General features: G+C 42.0%; 1 protein-coding gene across 3 annotated transcripts in view; it reads left to right on the top strand.

Moving 5' to 3' along the window:
• RNF144B (ring finger protein 144B) overlaps positions 1–3,778 on the top strand; it is a 185,678-nt gene extending 181,900 nt beyond the window's left edge. For all 3 annotated transcript variants that reach the window (XM_058732882.1, XM_058732883.1, XM_058732881.1), the window contains exon 8: positions 70–3,778. In XM_058732882.1, the coding sequence (XP_058588865.1) occupies positions 70–210 (141 nt within the window). In that variant the 3' untranslated portion in view covers positions 211–3,778. The remainder of the gene's footprint in view (positions 1–69) is intronic.
• The last annotated feature ends 21,219 nt before the right edge of the window (positions 3,779–24,997 follow it).

The raw sequence follows: 24,997 nt of genomic DNA, 5'->3' as shown, positions 1-24,997 counted from the left end.
TAGCAGATGGTACAGTAAACATACAGGAAGGTTTAACTGCTGAAGTAGCCTTTTCTTCCACATTTCCAGGTGGTGGGGATTCTGGTGGGATTGGGCATCATCGCCTTGGTGACTTCACCCCTGCTGCTCCTGGCCTCCCCCTGCATCATCTGTTGTGTCTGCAAGTCCTGTCGGGGCAAGAAGAAAAAGCACAACCCATCCACAACCTAGAGGTCTCTGCTCATGTCCACGTGCCACAGATGTCTGGGGTTCTAACGAGAAGCACAGTGAGAAAGCCCCACTTAGCGCACCTGCCTCCTCCTTGCCGACCTTCGAAAGTGCCTGTGTCCAGACTTTGAACTTGCCTTTGGCACCAAGGCCCAGCCCTGGTGCACGTGTTCCCATGTGAAGAGAACCGGGCTGTGCGGTCTAGGCTGTGTCTGTGGAGCACGTCGGGAAGCTTTGGGGTTGCTGAGAAGGAATGGGTTGCTAACCCATCATCATTTTACCCCCCCCCCCCCCCCCCGGAGGATCCCACCGGACTGTTCAACTGCTGGCCAGATTCAAGGAGCCCGAGTGAACCTGTAGTGTAATAAATGTGTTGTCGCGGTTGGCCACACACATCACAACTGAGCACCAGCGTCCATTCTGTGTCAATTTGACCACCAAGAGATACTCGGGAGAGACCCCCCTGGGGGAGGGAAAGAATAACACTGGTTAAGAGGAGATTGTTGTAAGAGCTGCAAAGCAGGCTGCTTAGCTCAGGAGTGGGTACTTGGCTTCGGCCTCGGCCAGCCACCGGGTGTGCTGTTGCCGGCATTCCCACGGTGACTTGGCAGAAACACAATGGGTTTCTCCTTGTGTGATCTCAGCTTCCAGCACAAAACTGCTGTGCAGAGGGAGGTGTCTTTTCCCAGTGCGAGGGCTACAGCCTGTAAAACAATGTGGTCTGACGGAGCGGCTCTCCCTGGGTAAGTGCAGCTTGGTGAAGGTGATAGACTCTCCTCCAGCCAGTAGCTGTGGTCTGCAGGATTGTCTGATGTGAAATACGGGTCAAGGGGCAGAGGTTCAAATCCTTCACCATAGATAACAGAGACCTTTCCTGAGCCCTGCGTTCTTGCGCTCAGCACATTTAGGACTGGACCTGAAAGTCCATAGCAAGAGTGACTATCAAAGTCCCATATGTACATCTAGAAATCCATATAATTTGCCACCTACCAAGACCCTCCGTCCACTGGGCACGTGCGAGTATTTCCCATGGTACACACAAAACAAATGTTTCCTCAAAGCCATTTTGTCTTTCCTTCTGGGACTAATACACTTTATTAGAAATCAACCTAATGATTTTTTTTTTTTTTGCATATTACATATGTAAATTTTGGTTGCAAGTTCCTAACTTAACAAAAGGTATAGACTCGTAAACCCAACTCTTTTAAAACAACCCTAGCACGGTGTCATGTCATGTCAGTGTGTAAAAACACTGGTAATCAAGCTAGTTACCTATTTTCAAACGCAGTGCAAGCAGCTCTCAACAAAGTTTAATATTGCTCTTGGAAGCCTCTGTTAGGGCGAGCCAGATACTTCCTGTGTGTACAAGGCACTGATCAAACAACAAAAAATGTAAGAAAGAAACTGTAACTGCTTTACGTATCATAAATAGTTTAGGTTGGTATAGCCCCGTTGCGACTTAGTTTTCCCGTCATCCGTTAGTGAGATTTTTGAATACACGGGTTTTGAAAAGACAGTAACTTTTTCTCCAATGACAGGATGTCATAATTGCCATTAGCAACGTAGTCTGGTGCTTCATGGGAACATGTAAAGTGCTCCTAGAGAGCTGTCCTTGGAACGAGGGACAGTGCGTTGGGACTGTCTGGACCTATGATGTTTTCCCGAGGTAACTGGGTAACTAGGTTGTTAAATTGCTGCTATCCTGGACCTATTCTTAAGGAATGATGCTTTGCCTGTGTAATGGAATGTGTCCTAAGTGGGGATGTGTATATTTAAGGAACTTTGGTTCCCACATACATGTTGATACCTGATATACGTATATGCCATCCCTACGTCGTGTACACTTTTATTTACCATTTGTACAGAACATAGATGTGGACTCTCGGAAAACTTTCGAATGGCAACCAACCCAAAGCATTTTTAATTATTTTTATTTGGAAACTTCTCAATGTTAAGCGTCTTTCTTTTCCTTTGAAACTCTGAACATGTCAGAACAAGAATACTCTCTTCGATCAATGTATTCCCTATTAGTATAAATAGAAGTGTACATATATTTGAGTGATTTGCTTTGTCTTAACACTGCCTCATTGTAGCACAGGGCATTTATAACTGCTCAGGGGATCACGGGAACTCAGCTGAAAATGAATTTTTGTATCAAGAGTGTCAGGAGTGGCAGTTTACCCTGGCATGAGCGAACTCTCGAAGCTTCTATTCTGCAAAGAATCTCTAAAACAGGGGCTGATTTCAAGTAACCTAAAATCCTGTGTTATCAGAGGCGGAACTCCTGAATTTGGAGTTAAAGGTAGGAGAGAACATCCATACTGTCTCCTTGGCAAAATTGAAGGAACTTGTTTTCTCACAGAGATACTGTAACAGAAGCAGCTCTTTTTTTTTTTTTTTTTTTAAATACAAGATAGGGTGTGGGGGGTTGCTTTTTTGAAACAGATTTCAAACAACTGGATTTAAGTTTTTAAATGTTGAAAAGTGCCTGGAAAGTAGTGACTTCTTCCTTAAATAGCTACACGAATAGGCCTGTGTAAGACTGTCAGAATCAACAGGAATAGGTTGGTAGGTTAAACCCAGATACATCGCCGGTGCCTCAAAGGGTGAGCAGCAAGCCAGTCTAGAAACCTTGTTTACAAAGGAGGGAACTGACAACTTAGATAAAGAGACTGATGTTTTTGTTTGGCATAACTGGCCAGTGAGACAGTTTAACCTGTCTCCTTCCTCTGTCCATCAGCTCTGTCTTCCAGGGATTCTCTTTCCGGACTAGGAAGAGATATGGGTCTATGTGACAATGTTTGGATGTTGTGGCAAAAACTCTTGTGTTTGGAGTAGTGTAGTTTTTTTGAAACAGGATCAAAACTCCTTCACCCAGTTGTAATCTGGATGTAATAACCCCCCACCCGGAAACACTAGCAGGTGTAAGGGGACGACAACTAGCTGTTGCCCCTTCTGGGAAGTTTTTTCTTCTTATCCGGTAGGGAGGTGAGGGGGAAGGCCACAGGGAAGCAAATTTTAGAATCATAGGCATTCTGTTTGTTCACACAATGGGTGTTAGCTCTGGACTTGAAATCTCTATTTAGATAAAGAGGCCTTTGAAAAACAAATAATTCACAGTGTGAATTTTCTTGTAGCCTGCATCATGAAAATTTTACCTATCCAGATTTGCAAAACGTACATGTTTATTTGAATGTAAATCACTGTTTCTTGAAACCCCAAATTGTCTCTTAAAACTTACTCAAAATCTAAATGCGTCTTTACTTTACCCTTCTCTGCACAGTGCTTGACTTTTGTGTTCATGAATGGATGCCTTTATGTATATAGACCCATGTATATATGTGCAGCTCTGAAGATAATTTCATAATGCCTTAGATGAATGACATTTTATAAAGCTGTCAAGTTGATATCTATAGACTATTACATCTCATGTTGATTCACGATCCAGAAAGTTTTGTTATGTATTTAAGAAATTGCTGTTGTATTATATTTTTCCGATTATTTGAGAGGAAAATAGCTGTTTCAGTCTCTGTTGCCCCAATAAACGTGGAGCAAGAAAGCAAGTGGTTAACCTTTGTTGTGCTGCACGTTTCTAGACACGTTTGATTTTATCCTCCAGGAGCCACAAAGCACTATTAAATCCTAGGTTCTGAATTTACAAAAAGCACCCAAATCTGTTATACCATTCATGGAAATAATTCTTGCTACCCTGTTTCTTAAATGAGAAGTATAATGCCTTCACTCGTTGCAGACACTTTTGTTGTATGTGCGATATCCCACACCGTCACTGCATGGGCATTGGTAATTATCCAGAGAAACAACCAATAATTTAGGGCTTTGATCATTCTAATGAATGCTGCCAGGGATCAAAGTTCTATAAAATGAGGGTTGGACTGCCTGCTCTCTGTGGTCCGCTCTCACCTTTCACAAGTCTGTTGGAGGAATGTATTTCCTCGTTATGAATTTTAAAGGATTTACATTAGTGTTAAGGTCATTTCCATTTGATTAGTATTCAAGGCAGGACTCACCAAAGGTTGAGTGCTGAAAGTTGGTTAACAACTAGAACTTGTGTTTATGCAAAACTGAAAGCTCACATTCCTGTCTCCTGGGGTTGATGCCTTTCTATTGAACATTGGTTCAATGGTTGTGATTGGATACCTGAGTATAAAGACTTAGGACTGACTTACAATTCAAATTTCACTTTGTAATCATTCACTTTTGAGGAAATCAGTAAGATCATATTAAAAGATTTTTGGGTTATGGTTTCTTCGTTTCCTTAATCATTTCCTAAAATGTCAACATTACTTCATTTTTAAAGTGTCATTGTTTGCTAAACTTGAATTTGTATCCCCAAAGAATTATTGAATGAACCACTTTATACAGTGGTGATTTTAATCAGTGCCCAACCAGCAAACTCATTGCCATGTAAATTATAAGCCTAGTGAATCTGAAGGAGAATTACAATTAGGTTTTTCTGTAATTCAATTATTTTCATTTGTAAGATAATAAATTTATTTTTTTAGACCCCCAAAGATGGTATCCAACTCTATGAGCAAGAAATGAATTTCTTCAAATAATTCAATAGCAATTATAATACGATATAGATAGATAGATACATTTTTTACATGTTCCTTAAAGGACTTTTGAAAACAATCCTATGAGATAAATGGAGTAGATATTAGATCCATTTCATCAAGGAAGCAGTGGTTTTATGTTCATGTCTGGTCAAGGGCCACACTACTGATGAGCGGCAGCCAGAAAATGAACATAAGACTCCCTTGAGATACTTTTGTGCTTTCATTAGTTGGAAATTCTGAGCCTGCCTTCACTCCTGGATCTGTGAGTACCAAGAGAATGAACTCCACCCTCAATTACCTGCCTCTGGAGCTATATGTAAGAGAATTATTTATTAGTTCAAGTAATCACTTAGAGCCTGTGTTTTGGTGTGTCTGACAGCCTGCCTGGGGCAGGTGGCCACCCCTGAGACCAACCCCAGTCACTCCCTGGGGTTTGCGTATCTTGCTAACGTTGGGACTAGAATCACAGGTGGGTCTGTGTACTTACCTCAGATGCCAAAATGTTTGGCTCTTCACAATAGAAAGTATGGTCTCACGGTTTCCTTTAATATTTACAATCAACACCCAACATGGTTGTTACTTCAAATCCAAATTTTTTCCTTTTAACATTACCAGCTTAGGGGCATCTGGGTGGCTCAATTGGTTAAGCATCTGACTCTTGATTTCAACTCAGGTTATGATCTCATGGTTCTTGAGATCAAGCCCCGCATCTGGCTCTTGCTGGCAGCATGGAGCCTCCTTGGGATTCTCTCTCTCTCTCTCTCTCTCTCTCTCTCTCTCTCTCTCTCTCTCTCTGCCCCTCCACTGCTCTCTCTCTCTCTTTTTCAAAATAAATTAACTTTGACAGCTTGTGCTATAATGTGTATTTGTGACTTATTAAATCTGTCAATTGGCAGTTTTAAAAATGAGAAATGGGGCTCTAAATGATGAACTTATTGACTGAATTTCTGATGTGTCTAAAGTTGTGCTTTGAATTCCATTTTCTGTCTTTATGTTTTTGAATTTTATCAGTACAATTTTATCAGCTTTCCTTTTTTTTTCTTTTCTTTTTTCTTTTTCTTTTTCTTTCTTTTTTTTTTTTTTGTATATTGGAAGTAGAATTTAGGCTTTAGGTGAGAAAGGAATTAAGTCTAACGTTCGCCATTTGTAGTTCCCTAATGATCTGGTGTGATTGGAGGGGCAGATTTTCTTTTTGGAGACTACTGATTATTGATCAGTCTGGACTTATTTTTTTGAGGCCAGCCCATTTGTTTAACTAAAAGCAAACAAGTCCAGAAATCCACACACTGCCCTGCATGTTTTGTGTCCCGAATTCCAGCCTGGCCCTGGGACTTTGGTACTACAAGGGCACGTGAATGGAGAGTTAGGAGAGGGTTGGCAAATCTGATGTCACCCTAGGCACAGAACAAGCAGGTGGTGTCCTCTCTTCTCCCTGCCCTCTACCGGTCCAGATGGTGTGGGCTTAGGGGACAGATACCCAGCTTGCAAGAAGATGACTGCAGTTCTAGGCATCCCTTTGCTCTGGATCGGTGGTGTGGTCCGGGGCCAACCATTTATCTACAACGTCATGTCATGTCATGGCTCAGGCATAGAGGGTCGGATGAGATCATGAATGTCAGAGGGACATTGTTTTTTAGGAGGTGAGTGGAGGGGAGCCATTGCACTGTGTGTGTTATGGCTGTGAGTGTGGGTGACGAGTTTGCGACCAGACACTGTTCCCAAAGGAGAAGACGGGGGCTAATTCATTTCAAGCTTGTGAGTACGTGTTGAGGGAGGAATGGCCTCCTCAGAAAAAATGTGGTCTTTCTAGATTAAAAAAATTCCTTTATGTTGGGGCGCCTGGGTGGCTTAGTCGGTTGAGTGTCCAACTCTTCGGCTCAGGTCATGATCTCATGGTTCATGAGATCGAGCCCCACATTGGGCTCTGTGCTGACAGCACAGAGCCTGCTTGGGATTTTCTCTCTCCTCTCTCTCTGCCCCTCCCCCGCACTCTCTCAAAATAAATAAACAAAAAATGTTAAAAAAAATTCCTTTATGTTGCTTTTTCACAAATATTTCACAAACATTTATCTATTTGTATGCTCAATTAAAATGGAGGCTATGTGAAGAGAGGCAGAATTCATATCAACACAATAATTTTTGGCCGAGGGGGGGTTACTATAAAAACTCACATTTACACAATGCCATACGGTATGTAAAGTATTTTATTTATTTTTTTAAGTTTGTTTATTTTTGAGACAGAGTGGGCAGAGGAGGGGCAGAGAGAGATGAAGAGAGAGAATCCCAAGCAGGCTCTGCACTGCCAGCATGGAGCCTGATGCGGGGCTCAAACTCACAAGTCGGGAGATCATGACCTGAGCTGAAACCAAGAGTCAGACACTTAACCGACTGACCCCCAGGTGCCCCTGCAAAGTACTTTCAAACACATTTTCTTCTGCTCTTTATACTACTCTGACAAGTACATATTACTTTGGCCCTCCCCCAGTTGACAGATTGGAGGTGAGATTCAGAGGCTAGATGATATAGCACAAGGTCATACGTACAATGGGTTAGTGGCAAAGTTAGAAACATCTTTCAGGAGCCAGCCCAGAACCTCTTAGCCTTATTTTAATTTTTTTTAAGTGTCTTGAAAGAACACAATAATTAACCTCAGCTTCTGTACACCGGAAGTTTGTCATCATGTGGCCGGGCTCTCTGCTCAGCAACTGGCTGGACTAAAGATCAAGGTATTGGCTGTGTATGTCATCATTTGGGGCCCGGAGTTCTTTCCCAAGCTCACTGATGGTTGGCAGAACTCAGTTCTTTCTCATGTCTTCCTCGTGGTCCCTTGTACCTTCAAGCCATGTTGAGTGGTCAGAAGTTCAGAAATGGCAGAAGAAAACCAGTGAGCCGCCAAAATAGTAACTACTAAAAGTTTATTGAGTGCACACCAAAAAGTTTACAAACCGGGGCACTCGCTGAAACCAAAGCACGGAATGAGGTTATACTGTTGTAAAGCAGCTTTTGGGTAAGAGAGCAGTTACGAATCTTCACAGAGACTGGTTCTCATCTTAGAATTTCTTTAAATGAAAATGAATTGGTCAGTGGTTGCCTCATACCAACCTCGGGAGGTAGTTCAAGTTTGCATGTAATTTTCAGAGGTATAGGCAAGAAATGACTCAGGTCAAGTTAGTCTTGCAAAATAAGCTAAATTAAGCTTTGTCTGAATGACTAAACTGGTTTTAAACTTCAATTCAGGGAACTTTCAAGACTGGTCTCTCTTTTTTTACTTTAACAATTCCCCCTATTGGTCATTCTCTCAGCGCAGTGTTAGTCCCTGTTAGCACTGTTGATGTGGTCAGGCTGAAGAATCACACATTCGATGTTTTCATCCAGTTGAGTTGTCAGGCCAAGGGACCACATAGTCAACATCATCATTTTTGTCCTTATTGTTGATTTCATCCAGTTGTCTGATCCGGACAGATCCAGTTGGCACGTGAGTGGCTGTTGACGGATGTTTAAAGCTCTAGAGGGGCACCTAGGTGGCTCAGTTGGTAAAGCATCGACTTCGGCTCAGGTCATGATCTCACGGTTCGTGAGTTCAAGCCCCGCGTCGGGCTCTGTGCTGTCGGCTGGGAGACTGGAGCCTGCTTCGGATTCTGTGTCTCCCTCTCTCTCTGCCCTTCCCCTGCTCACGCTCTGTCTGTCTCTCTCAAAAATAAATAAAAAACATTAATTAAAAAAAATTTTAAAGCTCTAGAGAATACATACCACACTGGAAAGGTTGATATGATGTCTACAAAAAGAATAGTCAAGGATTGAAAAATTCTCCAGAGCAGAGATTCCCAGGAGCCAAGATTTAGCCAATTAAATAACTCAAATGGTTTACAATTTTTCAACTTACTTACATAGGCACAACACGATGTATTAGCAATCAAATAGCCTCATGATTACTTAGGACAGGATAAACATGAGGATGTTTTATTTCAGGAGGTGGTATTGTTGGTAGCCCCCCTCCCCCCAGGCTCCTAGATGTGAGCAATCAGGTAATTTAAGGAGAGACATTTCTATGGGAATAAAAGGTAAACAAAGGTTAATGTTTAAAGCAAATTATAAAACTGATTTCTGAGTTTGGAGAGCGACCCATTGAGAAGATTTCTGGATATTGGATTCTAAGTATCTTCAGATGGAGTGAGGGCGGGCAGTGGTGATCTGTCAGATTTTCAGGTTTGCAAGGTGAATGTTTCTGATCATTTTTCTGAGTGGCCACATTGCAACAGGCATGAAGTCCACCCATAAGCTGTTGTGGTGATTTTCTCTGAAGTTTATATTAAATAGTCCAGCTTTAGCTTCTCTGGTTTCAGGGAAAGGGCAATTTTAATTCCATAGTATTTCCAAGTCAAAAGAGTGGGAGAAAATTGGATATGTTAACTTTTGGCGAGTTCTAGCTAAATGTTGAGGGCAAGTGGGGGAATTCAGAATTCAGCCCTGTTTACAGGTAAGAAAACCTCAAAGTCAATGAGCAACTTCGAATCTGATATCCATAAAGGTGTATTACTGAAACATAATTTTCCTCTTTGTACTCATCCTTCTTTTCATCAAAGATAACCACAGTAAGTCTTCTTTGTCTGCAAATTAAGTCGTTTCAGTAAACTTGTCCTGATTATTATTATTTTAAAAATTTTTTTTAAAGGTTTATTCATTTTTCAGAGACAGAGACAAAGCGTGAGATGGGGAGAGGCAGAGAGAGAGGGAGACACAGAATCCAAAGCAGGTTCCAGGCTCTGAGCTGTCTGCACAGAGCCTGATGCGGGGCTTGAACCCACGAATCGTGAGATCATGACCTGAGCTGAAGTCGGATGCCCAACTGACTGAGCCATCCAGGTGCCTATTGTTTTTATTTTTATTTATATAATACATTGTGTCATGAAAATAAGAATATATAATAAGAGTTTCTGAACTCTTCATGGATCAAGTAGGGAGAAAGAGATAAACATTTCAACCTTTGTTGCAAAGATATGCTTTACCAAATTGCTGTAAGTTCTAGAGAGCTTAGAAGAGAGGAGAAAAACGGGTCCTTTAAATCTGTAAAACAGGGGCACCTGGGTGGCTCAGACAGTTGAGTGTCTGACTCTGATTTCTGCTCAGGTTTTGATCCCAGGGTCGTGGGATTGAGTCCTGTAACAGGCACTGTGCCGAGCACGTAGTCTGCTTAAGATTCTCTCTCTCCCTCTCTCTCTCTTTCTGCCCTTCCCCTGCTGATGTGCACACTCACGAGTTCTCACTCTCTAAAGTAAGAAAGTAAAATAAATCTGGAAAACAAGCCATTAAAGAACTGGCGATGTTTTAAGTAAAATCCTAAAAAGTTATAACCATCTTCATCAGTTTATTCTGTCTCCTGTAATCGTTCTTGTGTTGCTTCATTTTGGGTTAGCAGCTTTATGAATCGGTTTTCCATCAGAGTTTTAGAAATTCTTACCCGGTTTGGTGTTCTGATCTTCAAGTTATCAAAATCCTGCCCTTTAGAGTACTTTTCAGGGTCTTTTCCATGAATCTCTTTGAAGACTCATACTTTTGTTTTTAGCTCATTGTATATGCTCTCAGAGAAGAATCAAGAGTAAAACAATAACTGTAAGTAAATGACAGAAGGAGTTAAAAATGACCACGGTTAAAGATCTGATGAGAGTTCAGTATAATGCAGTTGTTTGGTTGTTTCTGTGACATACATCTTAACATTATGACTGATAACATTATACCAGGACATATCAGATTTTTAGGAATTTCATACAAAAACCCCCTACAGAATGTTTAGCATCACTTCTTATTTATTTCCTATCAAATTGAACATGTACAAAAAATTACATAGCTGCAATAAAATTTTTTTAGCTCTTTTAATAGAGAAGACTCCGTTTTCCTAAGTAATCAAAGAGCTGACAAAGACAGAACACAGAATCTTGGCTTTCTAGCAGATGACATTAAAGGTAAAGAAAAACTTTGTGAGGCGTCTGGGTGGCTCAGTCTAATGTCAAGCATCCTATTTGGCTCAGGTCATGATCTCACGGTTCATGGGTTCGAGCCTTGCGCCAGGCTCTGTGCTGACAGCTCAGAGCCTGGATCCTGCTTCAGATTTTGTGTGTGCCTCTCTCTCTGATCCTTCCCTGCTCATGCTCTGTCTCCCTCTGTCTCTCAATAATAAATAAATGTTAAAAAATTTTTTTATTAAAAAAACACTTTGTTTATAATTTCTTATTAAGAGAAGACCAATAATCTAAGAAAATTTTGTCCTTTTAACAGAGAGAAAACCAAATTCTAATTTTACAGCAGGGTACCTTCAACATTAAAACTCTCCTTTTTTTTTTTTTTTTAACTTAAATAAAGCCATTTAAATCTTAGTCAGACTTGACCGCACATAAAATTCCTTTCTCAAGATTCCTTTTCCACAAACTTTCTACAACTTTCTATCCATTCAGCTCTTGTCCTCTTTTTCTTTTCTTATTGTAGAACAATCATTTCACTTTAGGACAAAATTGCTTTCTTTTTTCCTTTGCCAAAAAAAAAGCAAGAACAAAAAACAAACCTCACGTCCTTCAGACCTATCCTTATAAAAAAAAAAGTCTGCTTTCCTCACCTGCTTTTCATACATAATTGTTTTCTTTCATTTTTATTGTTTCTAGTGATCTTATTTTTACATATTGATTATAAATTTTAACTCTTAGTAATGTTCACTTTCCAGAGAAACCTTAGAAGCAAGCAACTGTGCACTATCATATATTAGCATCCTGTGGTAGATTAGCAATTTATAAATACATTTCATAATTTCTGTAAGTGTGTTCTTTCTCATAATAACATTTTCAGTGTGGCATAAAACATGTTTATTAATAAACTCAAATATCTTTTGCATCTCTGTAAAAAAAAATTAAACCAAAAGTAAATATACTAATGTTTATCATTTACTGTTAATCTTATTTTTATTTATTTATTTATTTATTTATAGTTGAGAGAGAGAGTGAGCATGGGAGTGGGGGAAAGAGGCAGAGAGAGAGAAAGAATCTTAAGCCGGCTCCATACTCAGTACAGAGCCCAATGTGGGGCTCGATCCCACGACACTGGGATCATGACCTGAGCTGAAATCAAGAGTCAGTTGCCAACCGACTGAGCCACCCAGCCTCCCCATTGTTCATCTTATTTTTAAATGACTTAGATATTCAAAAGATATATATTATTTAGTTCAACTTAGTTTTTCTTCTTGCATTTTTAAGTTACTTGCTTTTAATAATTATGTTTGCATTAGACATTAAACAGCTAACCATTATCTTAAGATATTTTTCTTACTGACAAATTTTGAAGACATGCCTGTTTTATGAAACCAATAAAGTTAAACTACCTTTTATTTACCAAAGATTATTCCAGATCATATGAACTTGAAAAACATTTGGGCTAGTTTCTGTATTTCTGAGAATATACTAGATATATATAAACACTTAATTTTCTTGAAGCCAATTAGGTGGAGCTCTTTACAAATAAATTTTGGCAATGTCATCTAGAGGTTAAAAAAATATCATATCTATAACACACATATATAGACATACCTAAACATACAGACAAATGCAAACAGAGATCTTATAGCTTTTGTTTTAAAAGTTTTAGCCATGACCCAGGTATAAAACTCCAAAGAATAGTTGTATTTAAATTGTTTTCCAGCAGGTAGACTAAGTTATGGTTACCTGCTCAGATGGTCAAAAAAAAAAAAATTTTTTTTTTTACTACTTTTATTTGCATGCTGTAAGGTTTTATTTGGCTTTATTTTATTTTCACACTGTAAGGTTTTAGAGCTGTTTTTAGAGTCATTTTGTCTTTTAGAAACCTCCATACCAATCAAAGACTGCATTTCATTGTCTCTGAGAGGTTTGGAATTCTATCTTTTAAGGATGACCTTTAGAGTCGCCTGGGTGGCTTAGTCAGTTAAGTGTCAGACTTCAGCTCAGGTCATGATTTCACAGCTTGTGAGTTTGAGCCCCGCGTTGGGCTCTGTGCTGACAGCTCAGAGCCTGGAGCCTGCTACGGATTCTGTGTCTCTCCCTCTCTCTCTGCCCCTCCCCTGCTCACACTCTGTCTCTAAAATGCATAAACGTTTCAAAAAAAAAGAATGATCTTTATGGGGACTTACTTAAAGACTCCCCAGAATAGCTACTATGTACCCAAAAGTTCACCCATTTTTCCAAAAAGGCACAAGATCCTGGTCCCTTGACAGGTGGAATCCATCTCTGTCTTTAGATACCCTACGATGTTTTAAGTACGAGGAGCCCTGTTTTCCAACAGCTATTACAAAACACAGGGAATCACGTGTTTCCCCCATTTCTGGACAGAAAAGGGTGACTTCCCAAGAAACTTCAACAAACGAAATCAGAAAGCAAGCATGCACAGTAAAGTCGGAGCCTCAGAATGCAAAGATAGTGGAGCTCAGATCCAAGAGAGACTTACCTTCAAATTCCAGGGTTGATGAGAAAGCAGAGGGCTGATGGTGGGCTCTCTGGGTCCCCCCACCTGTTTGCTCACTGGCCGGAGGTCTTTTGTGGATCCCACTTCTGATGCCACCAAGTGGCAAAAGCTTAGAAATAACAGAAGTAAAAACAGTGAATTGCCAAAGTAGTCATGAGTAAAAGTTTATTATGCACGCGGCGAAAAGACAATTTGCACACCAGGAGCACTTAGACTAAAACATGGAATGACGCTAAGTGGTATATTGTTATAAGGCAGCTTATAGAGCAAGAAAGCAGTGCTTGGTTATAATATTAGAATTTTCTTAAATGATAGGGAATTGGTCAGTGGTTACCTCATATTAACCTCAGGAATCGGTTTAAGTTTTGCTTATGACTTTCAGAGGCATAAGCAAGAAATGACCCTGGTCAAATTAGCCTTGCAAAATAAGCTAAATTAAGCTTTGTTTGTATGACTAAACTGGTTTTGTCTGCTCGGGGGACTTTTCAAGACTGGTTTCCATTTGCATTTTGTTTTAACCCACTGTTTCTCATCCTCCAGATCTCTTTGGCTTTCTCTTCTGCTGCGTCTCTCTGACTTCCATCATTTCAAATTTGAAAGTGGTGAACATGTTTTTATGTTGGTCATTCTCAGTAGGAAATTTAGCCTTTTGCTGTTCGGTTTCCCTGCTCCGTGGAGCCACACAGTCTGCAGATATGATGGTGTCCACTGAAGAATCCACAAACTCAGGGAAGAGTTCAGAGCAATAGGGAGCTTCCTGTGAGGGGACCGTGGATCCAAAGTTTCAGTTGAAAACCTGATGCAGCCAAGGTGTGAACGGCATCGCTGCTTGTGGCTGGGAGGGCCATTTGGCCTTTATGTGACACAGATTTTCCCAAATAGACTTAGAGGAAACCCCGATCTCATCTTTTTCAACAAAAAAACTTCAGAATCCAGGATTGGATTGAATCTTGTGTTGGTTTCAGAAGGGACAATGCCTAGTAAGAGCTTGTTTAAACTACATGATGGTGTTTTCACTCAAGTCAGACCATGAAAGCAAGGGATTGGAGTGAATCCATTGTTGCCTGTAATTGAGGGGTCTGTGCCAGAAGTCAAGGCCATCACCTCCCCCCCACCCCTATCCTGACCCGTGCAGGAATGCAGACCCCAAGCAAGTGCTTTAGATGTTTTCAGCTAGAGTGGCCATTCTTCTGAGTGGAGATGGACGAGTAGAAGATGTGAGAGCTTTGGACAATATACAAGTTATCTTGGCCCCAGTTTCCTCATCTAGGAAATTGGAAGTGATTGTTCTCTAGGTCCAATTCAAATCTAACTTTTTGTGTAAGGTGGAGGAGATCACCTGCACCTGCTGTGAGCCTCGTATGCTTGAGAGTAGTTAGCACAAGGGAATTTAGTTATTTTTTTTTAAAGTTTATTTATCGAGAGAGAGAGCGAGAGAGCAAGCGAGCATGGGAGGGGCAGAGAGAGAGAGGGAGAGAGGGAATCCCCAGCAGGTTCAGTGCCGTCAGCACAGAGCCGACTTGGGGCTTGATCTCACGAACTGTGAGATCATGACCTAAGTCAAAAGCTCCACCGACTGAGCCACCCAGGCACCCCAACAAAGGAACTTATAGGCAAGGAACTGGTAATTGCCAGAAGAAGCTTCCAGGCATCAAATGGTGGATAGTTCCAGAAGCATGGGAAAAATATTACCAGTTTATTTAAAATAAGCAGATTTAAAGAACAATGGTTGAACTTCATGGTTTGTTTACAGCTCTCCATGGCTGAAAAGGCTTACAACAAAAGTTGCTGGCAGAATTTCCAGGGACGTGTTTCCTCTCGTATTTATATTAGAAACATCAGAACCTCATCCTTATTTGAAGCATACAACGGATTATCTATTCTGAGTGTGTCAGTCTGAGGAGATTTTGAACATCCAGTTGCTTGCTGTTGATTAATTTTTCTCTGTTTCTGGTGAACATTGTATGTTCTGTGAATTGAATTAAATGTAAGGTATAAATGTACATGTGTTAATGCATAGGATAGTATGTGATACTGTGTGTGTGTGTGAATGAGTAGTAAATACATGGATGGATAGGCACATCCACATCTACTTAGGTACAATGACATTTTTGTTCAGGCTAAAATAATACATTTTATTTTCAAAAGTAGAACACAAAACTGCTTCCGGATTTCAGACAGTAAATTAAGAAGTAAAAGCTACACAAATACTTTTAAACGCTTTAAAAAACCTTTTGATTTTGAACTAAAATGTATTTATTTTTTCCATGGGTTGCTTGAAACCCGCAATAAGCTGTTCTTAACAGACGATCGTTCTCTTTGGGACAAAATGTTTCCACTTAGGGCTTTTAACATTTGACAGTAACGTTGTTAAGAGTGGTCGCACTAAACTTCTTTGTAGCTTTTATATCCGATGTCACAAATATATCATAACTGCAATCGAACCAATATGAGTTCCCACTTGGCTGAGTCACAGACACAGCAGGTGGAGTTGTCCCACAAAGGAAACTTTATTTGCAGCAAATAGGATCACCGGGAATACCTTCCAAAGCTGGGACTCCCCGAGCAAGGCTGTATGGGTTCCTCTTGTAGAGGGTTAGGGTGAATATTCAGACGGGAAGCCTTGTACTCAGATGCAGAAGCAGGGGAAGGCCGCGCATGCGCCTTAAGGAAACGTGCTTACCCATACGTGGCCCGTTATGTGAATGAGGCTTGCGCTCCTCCTTGGGCAGAGATTTTCGTATTACGACGAGGTAGAGGTGGCCCCTGGTCTTCTGAAGGTCATTCCTTGGTTGGTCCATCTGCGCAGGCGCGAGCCAGGGGTTCTGCGCCGGCGCGAGCCAGGGGTTCGGCGCCAACTGGGGTGGGAGGCCCGGGTCAGCTGGAGGTCCCCTCAGGGTGGAGGCCGTCGCCAGAGGCGCGGTTTCACTTTGCATTTGCCCGCGTTCAGAGGTAAGCTGGAAAGAAGAGGGTAAGGAAATCAGTGGGACAGAGGTGGGTGGGAATTAAAAGTCAGGTCTTGGCGTCTAGCTGGTGATACATTCCTCCTGTAGTGTTATTCTGCTTCTCGTTCTTGAGGGGCTCGAGGGGAGGGTCTGTTTTCTGTAGTTACTTCGTGCCGGACGTGGACAGGGTCATAGGAATTGGCAAAGGAGCAGGATTACCCCTCGGCCAGTTTTAGATACGTCTCGGGGTCACCGGGTTTCACCCCAAGATGCGCATATCCTTGTGTTACCACCATTAGTGATTTGATAGCCTCTATGCGCCAGAGCCAAACGCTACAGAACAGTTAAGTATTCGAGGTCCAATCAGTAGTAAGTAAGGGCCATCTTTACTTTGTTTCCCTTTGCTGTGGTCCTACCTAGATTTGCCAGGGAATTTAGTTCGCCAGGATGCTCCAGCGTGTTCATAGCTTTTTGCATCTCTAGGATAATAGTGACCGGGACTAACATCAAGGAGGTGTTCATTGGAAAATCAGACCAAGGTAGAGGGGACTAGAGTATTGTCGGTTTTGCCACGTACTGACAGTAAGCGGTGGCGTGTGTTACCCAAGGGTCAAGAGACAGTGATTTAATCTATTTAACGGGTCTGGCAGCAAACAATAAGGACGAAGAAACCAGAATAGGAGAACGAGTATTACACAGGTAGCGACTCTTAGTTTAAATCTGACGATCCTTATTTAATGAGGCTTTACTCACCTTGTGAGTTGGCTCCGGAATAGAAGTTTCACGCCGGGGAGTGGTTCACGGGAGTATTTGCTGCCATGTGGTGCTGGCGTTTCCTCCCGGGCCTCTGGTGCAGATACATGACTTTTTACTCTAGTCTGGTGGATCCAAGGTGTAGCTCTCTCTCATTTTAAGGAAGAGTGTGTGGCTAATAGCACTAGGCAGGGCCTGTCCATATAGGATATAGTTGATCCTGGGGTGACCCCTTTATCTATGTTTTGATATATATCGCGGGTCCATACAGGTGAAGCTTAATTTCGGGAGGCAAAAAAAATTTCCTTATTTGTTGAATTTCCTTATTTGTTGAATGCCCCCACCAGCTGTTGGAGATTAATTGTATGCTTAATGGCCACAGAAATCTCTGGAGGTTACAAGGAGTCAGAGCCTTTTGGAAAGGGCCTCACATAAGCCATTTCAAATGCGCTGGGCTTTTAGTTGCCCTTTGGGGCAGCTCTCATTCTAGTGAGACCTATTGGCAGTAACTTTAACCAATTTTCCTGTGTTTCCCTGCACAGTTTTTCCAGGGGTGTTTTTCAGGGTTCTGTTAGCACCTTCTGTCTTCCCAGGACACTGAGGCCTCCAGGCAGAGTGTAATGTCAACTTGATGTTTAAGGCCTTGGTTACTTTGTTAGCTCTTTCTGTCCTACAGGGAAAGGCCTTTCTCCATCCCGTAAATAATATCTACAAACACCAAAAGGTATTTGAACCCTCCAGGGGCCTTAGGCATTACTCTGCAGCCTGTTCACCAATCCTTCCCTGGCATTTGACCCCCAGATTTGAGTTGCTGTAAATCGAGTGGTGCTGGCAGTCTGCTTTGTACTTTGGTCTACAGTAGGCAGATTGGTTTGTTATTTTCTCAATAATTCCCTTCGCTGCTGGGTGCTCATAATCTTTATTGACAGTGGGTATGAAACTTCCTTACCCTAATGGGTTGAGTTGTGTGTACTCTTAAGGATCTCAGTGATCTGCTTATGTACCCAGATTCTTCTATTGTTGCTTATCATTAATCCGCTGACTGTTGGAGGCCATTAATAGCCCCATTTTACAGCCTTTTTTGTTTTTAATCTCATCCTGGAAGTAGGATGGAGTGAACGTCCACAGCAGTAGAGAGGGAATTAGTGGCAATTGCAGAGTTCCCCCAGACCTGGCAGACCCTTCCCCTCCATGTGGCTCCATGGGCTTGAATTACGGAGAAGGCGCACTTAGCATCAGTCTAAACAGTGAACACCCTGTCCTTACTCAATTATAATGCTCTGGTTAGTGCAATTATTTCTGCCTTTTGGGCTCAGGTGCCTGGAGTTGTCTTTTTGTCTCAGTGAGAACATTTAGGGATATTAGTGCCTATCCTATCCTGACCTTAGTCCATTTTCCACGGACCTGCTGCCATCTATACACCAGATTTCCTCTGCTTTGAGCGAAGCTTCACTCTGGAGATCTCGAGTAAATTTGATCCAGTACTTCATGAGTGGGGGGTAGGGTGGCAGCTCTCTCTGGGTGGGTATCCGTCAGCATGGCCTGCTGTTGTAACATTCTATTTTGATTCCAACAAACTTGAAACACGGCATGGGGTCCAAATAGTCATAGGTTGGCTGATGGTTTCTCTGTTTCTTCTATCAAGAAGCATGTGGCTGCCACAGCTCTTAGACAAGGGGGCCAATCCCTGGCCGCTGTGTCCACTTGTTTAGAAAAATAAGCTACTATCCTTTTTCAGGTCCCCGGCCTTTGGGTTAACACTCCGACAGCTAAGTCTTGTCTTTCATGCACATACAAATCGAACAGCTTGTCAAAACCAGTGATGCTAAGACTGGAGCCTTCCTAAGTAGGGCTCTGTGTTTTCCAGCTTCAGTTTGCAGAGCTTCGGGAAAAAGGGCAGTTTTAGCTGTCGGTGATTCCAACTCAGATGGAATCAGAATGCAGAGTCAGAGCCAGATATTCAAGGAAACTAGGAGAATTCAGGAGCCAACCCAGTTTTATTGGCAAACAACAAATAGTAAGATAATCAGAACTAGAATCTAATGTCCAAAAAGATGTGTTATTGAAACATAAATTCTCTAAAATCGCCCTCATTTCCAACAAAGATAGCCAAATGAAGACTAATTTGTTTGTAAAACAAGTCCAGTTTTAGCAAACTTAGCCTAATTATTTATATAAGCTTGGGAAGAATAGTGATTGACCATATAAGTGTTCGAAATCTGCTTTGCTGGAGGGTGCCTGGCTGGCTCGGTTAGTAGAGCATGCAGCTTTTGATCTTGGGGTCATGAATTCGAGCCCCATGTTGGATGTACAGATTACTAGAAATCCAACAAACAAAACAAACAACCAAAAGCCAAAACCACACAAAACCATGTCTATTTTACTTTACCAAAGATTATCCCAGATCAGATGAACTTGAAAAATGCTTGGGTTCGTTTTTACCTTTCTGAATTTTAGAATGCCCAATTTTTACAAGTGCTTATCTTGTAGCCAATGACGTAGAGCTCTTACCTGTTCCTGGTGCATGCTATCCAAAGAGCTGTTGCCTCCTTCTTCTGGGGTCGTAAGGGAAGGAGAAAGGGCACAAGGCCAGGCAGCCAGTGTGGACATTTCAACAGGGGACAAGCACAAACAGGACAACAACAAACAGACCAGACAACTAGGTGGGACAGAGATTTCTTTCAATCTCCCAGACCCTAGACTAGTCTCTGTTAGATTATTCCCATTTCCCCAGGATGGAACATCCAGGCTTCTGAACGGCTGGGTCTTGTGTGACCCTAGGTCACCCCAGGGCTGTCTAGACTCTATACTAATTGAGTGTTCATCTGGCAGAGTGTTTACCAGAGAGGCCCTGTGTACCCGGAGTATTCTGACTGTTATGCCAGCTTGCTCAGACTTTGTGAGACTTCTCTAGTTTTATCTCCAAAAGCTGTGCCCTGGATCTGGTGTAAGTTATCCCAAAAGAAATATTTCTGAGTAAAAGCAATCAGAGTGGCCACTGGATTTCAGGTGAGGACAGAACTCCAGGCCAGTGGTCACAAGCACTGAGAATGGAGAGTCCTCTCCAAGGAAGCTGCCCTTGGACCCTGGAGCTTGAACTGGTTATGCCCTGTGAGCTGTCACTGCCCATTGCTCCCTCCATTGGAAGCCAGGGAGCCAGAGGTCAGAACCTCGGAAGGACCAACAGCCCCATCTGGGTCACCAATTTGTAACTGAACCACTGTGACTTCCCTCTTTGCTAAGTCACAGACACAGCAGGTGGAGTTGTCCCACAGAGGAGACTTTATTTGCAGCAAATAGGATCACCGGGAATACCTTCCAAAGCTGGGACTCCCCAATCAAGGCTGTATGGGTTCCTCTTGTAGAGGGTTAGGGTGAATATTTAGACGGGAAGCCTTGCACTCAGATGCAGAAGCAGGTGGAAGGCCGCGCATGCGCCTTAAGGAAACGTGCTTACCCATACGTGGCACGTTATGTGAATGAGGCTTGAGCTCCTCCTTGGGTGAAGATTTTAGTATTATGACAAGGTAAAGGTGGTCACTGGTCTTCTAAAGGTCATTCCTTGGTTGGTCCATCTGCACGGGTGCGAGTCAGGGGTTCTGCACCAACTGGTGTGGGAGGTCCCATTAGGGCAGAAGCAGGGAGGGGTGGTTTTACTTTGCATTTGCCTGCGTTCAGAGGTAAGCTGGAAAGAAGAGCTTAAGGAAATCTGTGGGACAAAGGTGGGTGAGTGCAAGCAGTTGGGCAGTGAAGGTCAGGTCTTGGGGTCTTAGGGTCTAGCTGATGCCATAACCAAGGAGGTAAAACAAAGACTTGAAAAAAATCTTCAGATTTAATTTCATACAAAATTTTTTTTAACTTTAATTATTTTGAGAGAGAGAGAGAGAGAGAGAGAGAGAGGAGAAAGGGACAGAGAGAGAGGGAGAGAGAATTCCAAGCAGGCTTCATGCTGTCAGTGCAGAGCCCAATGAGGGGCTCAAACTCATGAATGCAAACGTGAGATCATGGCCTGAGTTGAAATCAAGAGTCTGACACTTAGCCAACTGAGCCACCCAGGGACCCCTCTATTACCTACCCCTTTTAATGAAAACAAAAATCTGCATTGATTGCATCCTAAAATGGAAACGATTTAGAAAAAAAAGGGAAATGATTGTATTCTTTCCCGATTACGCATTCATAATCTACAGGGTATTTCTCAGATGTTTCCACATAAACACCCTTAGCTGGTGTAGGAACACAAATTCACCCCCGGAAGAAAGAGGAGGGGACCCGGAAGTATTGTCCAAAGTGAATCACTGAGGCCTAGAAACTCACTTAACATCTCCGGTTTTGTTTTCTAATTTTATCATCTTTAAAAAAAAATATTTTTTTAATGTTTATTTTTGAGGGAGAGACAGAGTGTGAGCAGGGGAAGGGCAGAGAGAGAGAGAGGGAGACACAGAATCCGAAGCAGCTCCAGGCTCTGAGCTGTCAGCACAGAGCCTGACACTGGGCTGGAACTCACCAACCGCGAGATCATGACCTGAGCCAAAATAGGACGCTTAACCGACTGAGCCACCCAGGCGCCCCTTGATTTCATTTTAAAGATAACATTGCAAATTATCAAATAAAATAAACTTCTTGAAGATGCCTCATGTTTACCTTGTTTCCTCTGGTACCCACTATGTATCCCTGGGCTGCACCAAAGCCCGTTTGAGAAGCACGGACCTATGACCGAACCCACTGGAGAAGGCAAGTCTTTCAGACTCCCCTTCTAATTATGAAGCACATATTCAGAGCCTTCTTTGTACAGACCAATGTGTGGCCATTACTCGCCTCAGGTGGCTTACTCGTTTAGGAGAAAAAGCACACCGGTCATGCCTGATAAATGCCAGGTGAGTGGCAGATACGGCAGCACACATGTGGAGGGGCACAGACATTGCTGAAGCTTTTTGGCCAGGGGTTCACAGAGCTGATACCTGGTCAAGGCCCTGAAAGATTGTTAGGATCGTGATTGCAAAGCAGGGGACAGGGCATTTCAGAGAGGGGGCATGGTGACAGCAAGGTGGTTTGGGGTTTGATAAATAGCCTAATTAAGGTGAAACAAAGCACTTGTAGGGCCCAGGAGAGCTAGATGCAGGTGAGAAAAGAGATTTGACTCCCAGACTCAGGAGTTGGTGGGAGCCATTTAAGGGCTGTAAGCTCGAGGGGTGATTTGTGCAAAGGTACACATTTGCCGGTTAATCTGCCAGCAGCGTGTTGGTTGAATTTTCAGGGAGTAGCTGGAACAGTTGGAGGGCTATGGCAGTCATGCAGGTATTATTTAATTGAGGCCTGGTCCAAAGTAGTGTCCACAGAGAAAGGTGGGGCAGCAGGTGGGGGCGGGGGCGGGGAGCAAATGAGAAAGATGTTACATACATGTAACATTTAATAGCATTTTGGTGATCATATCATTTACAGATAGGTGCCTTTTAAGGGTATTCTGTTCTACTCCTGTTTTCTTGCTTGCACATATTACTGAATGAAATCTGAAAGTCCCCATGCAGTTTCTCTCAGTCTTCACCCAGAGCCCAGTTAGAAGGGTTTTGTTACTGTGACGCTTACTCATGGGTTTTACCTCTTACGTCCATTTTGGAACAAAGCAGAGAATAAATAAAATTACCCGTGAGGCATGAGAACGGGGCAACCTGATCGAACGTAGAACAGTTGTGTGGGACATGGATTTCTACTTGGTTTCATAACTTTTCTTGATTCTTACGAAGTAAGGGGCACAGGAAAATTTCTTGTATTAATGAATTCACTAGTGTTTAAGAAATGGCTTTCAACCTAGTTACCTTCTCCTTTTTTGGGGAAAGCTGGGAACACTGTAGTACACAACCAGCCTAACAAAGACCGGAAATGGAGCTGAGTTCTGCAAGTGCTCTGAGGAAGTCAATTGACCATGTTGTTTTCATTTACTTGGAAAGGAATTCCCTTTGAAAGTGCAGTAAAGTGTGTCTTTCCCCTTACATGGCTGCCGTTCTGTCTGCTAATAGGATAAACGGATGTAATTTTAGGTTATATACGTCTGTCTTGTATGTGAAAAACTAAAGTTTATAGCAATACCTCTTTTTAAAAACTTTTTTAGTGTTTATTTTTGAGAGAGAGGGAGGAGCATGAATGGGGGAGGGGCAGAGAGCGAGGGAGACGAAGGATCTGAAGCAAGCTCTAGGCTCCAAGCGGTCAGCACAGAGCCTGACGTGGGGCTCGAACCCATGAACCGTGAGATCATGACCTGAGCTGAAGTCGGACGCTTAACTGACTGAGCCACCCAGGCGCTCCCCATAGCAAAACCTCTTAACTCGGTGATTCTATTTTATAATTGATGATGAGCCCATCCTCATTAGAGTATTCTTTTGCCCTTTGCCCATTTAAACCATTTGCTGTCTGTACGTCTGACATAGTGGCTATGGGAGCTCTGTTTAATTACAGCTGAACAGAGGTCAGAGAACAGAGATGAGGAACACCGAATTCTGGCCAAGTTGGATTCTGTTAATCAATACCCATTATTTTAGGAGAAAAAAGAAAAGGGAATAGTTGCATAAAATGATCAAAGACCTACATGCCCTTCCATGTAACAAATAGCAGAGCTCAGCTCCCTGTACCTCTGCGCTGATCAGTTGATGAGCAGGGAGGAAAGGTGTAACGCAGAGGAATGTGTGGACTCTTATCCTAAGGTCATCCGTAGATATTGGCACACACAAACGTTACTCTGTCAATTCTGCTAATACTGTCGTTGTAGTGAGAGGGTGAAGAATTGAGGCATACAGAGAAGACTTTTTTTCTTCTTCCAAGATTTTATGTAAATTCGTTAGTTAACATATAGCATATAGTATTGATTTCAGGAGTAGAATTTAGTGATTCACCACTTACATATGACACCCAGTGCTCATCACAGGTGCCCTCCTTAATGTCCATCAGCCATCCTGCCCATCCCCCACACACTTGCCTCCATCAGCCCTCAGTTTGTTCTCTGTAGTGAAGAGTCTCTTGTGGTTTGCCTCCCTCTCTGCTTTTGCCTTATTTTATTTTTCCTTCCCTTCACCTATGTTCATTGTTCTGTTTCTTAAATTCCACATATGAATGAAATCATCCTGTATTTGTCTTTCTCTAACTTATTTTGCTTAGCATAATACTCTCTGGTTCCATACACGTCATTGCACATGGCAAGATTTCATCTTTTTGATGGCTGAGTAATATTCCATTGTGTGTATGTGTTTGCGTGTGTGTGGGTGTATATATGTATGTACATATATATATATATATATATATGTACATACATATATACATCTTCTTAATATATACATATTACATCTTCTTTATCCATTCATCAGTCAATGGACATTTGGGCTCTTTCCATAATTTGGCTATTGTTGGTAATGCAGCTATAAACACTGGGGTGCATGTACTCCTTTGAATCTGTATTTTTGTATCCTTTGGGTAAATACCTAGTAGTGTAATTGCTGGGTTGTCAAAAAGTTAAAAACAGAAGTCTTCTAACTAAAAAAACCTCTGATTCTCAGAATGATGCTTTTATCTGGTTTCTTCTCTGTAGTTTTCTTTTCTTTTCTTTTCTTTTCTTTTCTTTTCTTTTCTTTTCTTTTCTTTTCTTTTTAGAGTTCATTTATTTATTTTGAGGGAGAGAGAGAGAGAGCACAAGTGAGAGAGGGAGAATCCCAAGTAGGCTTTGCACTTGTGCAGAGACCAATGCAGTGCTCGAACTCATGAACCATGAGATCATGACCTGAGCCAAAGTCAGATGGTTAACTGACTGAGCCACCCAGGCACCCCTCTTCTCTGTTGTTGCTTAATGATCAGACGTTTGTCTGTTTTCTTAGTTTTTTCAAACAATGAATTCTTGGATTATTTTGCTTTCTAATTCATTAATTTGTTTTTAAATCTTTGTAATTTTCCCTCTGCTTTATTTTTTTAAGCTTTTAATTTTTTTCTTTTTTACTTCTTGGGTTGAATTTTTCACTTATTTTTATTGTTTCTTGTTTAGTTTTAAAAGCATTTGAA

The sequence above is a fragment of the Neofelis nebulosa genome, chromosome 6, assembly GCF_028018385.1.
Source record: "Neofelis nebulosa isolate mNeoNeb1 chromosome 6, mNeoNeb1.pri, whole genome shotgun sequence".
Lineage (NCBI taxonomy): Eukaryota > Metazoa > Chordata > Mammalia > Carnivora > Felidae > Neofelis > Neofelis nebulosa.
Note: the sequence above shows the minus strand (reverse complement) of the source record. Positions and strands in the feature narration are given on the sequence as shown.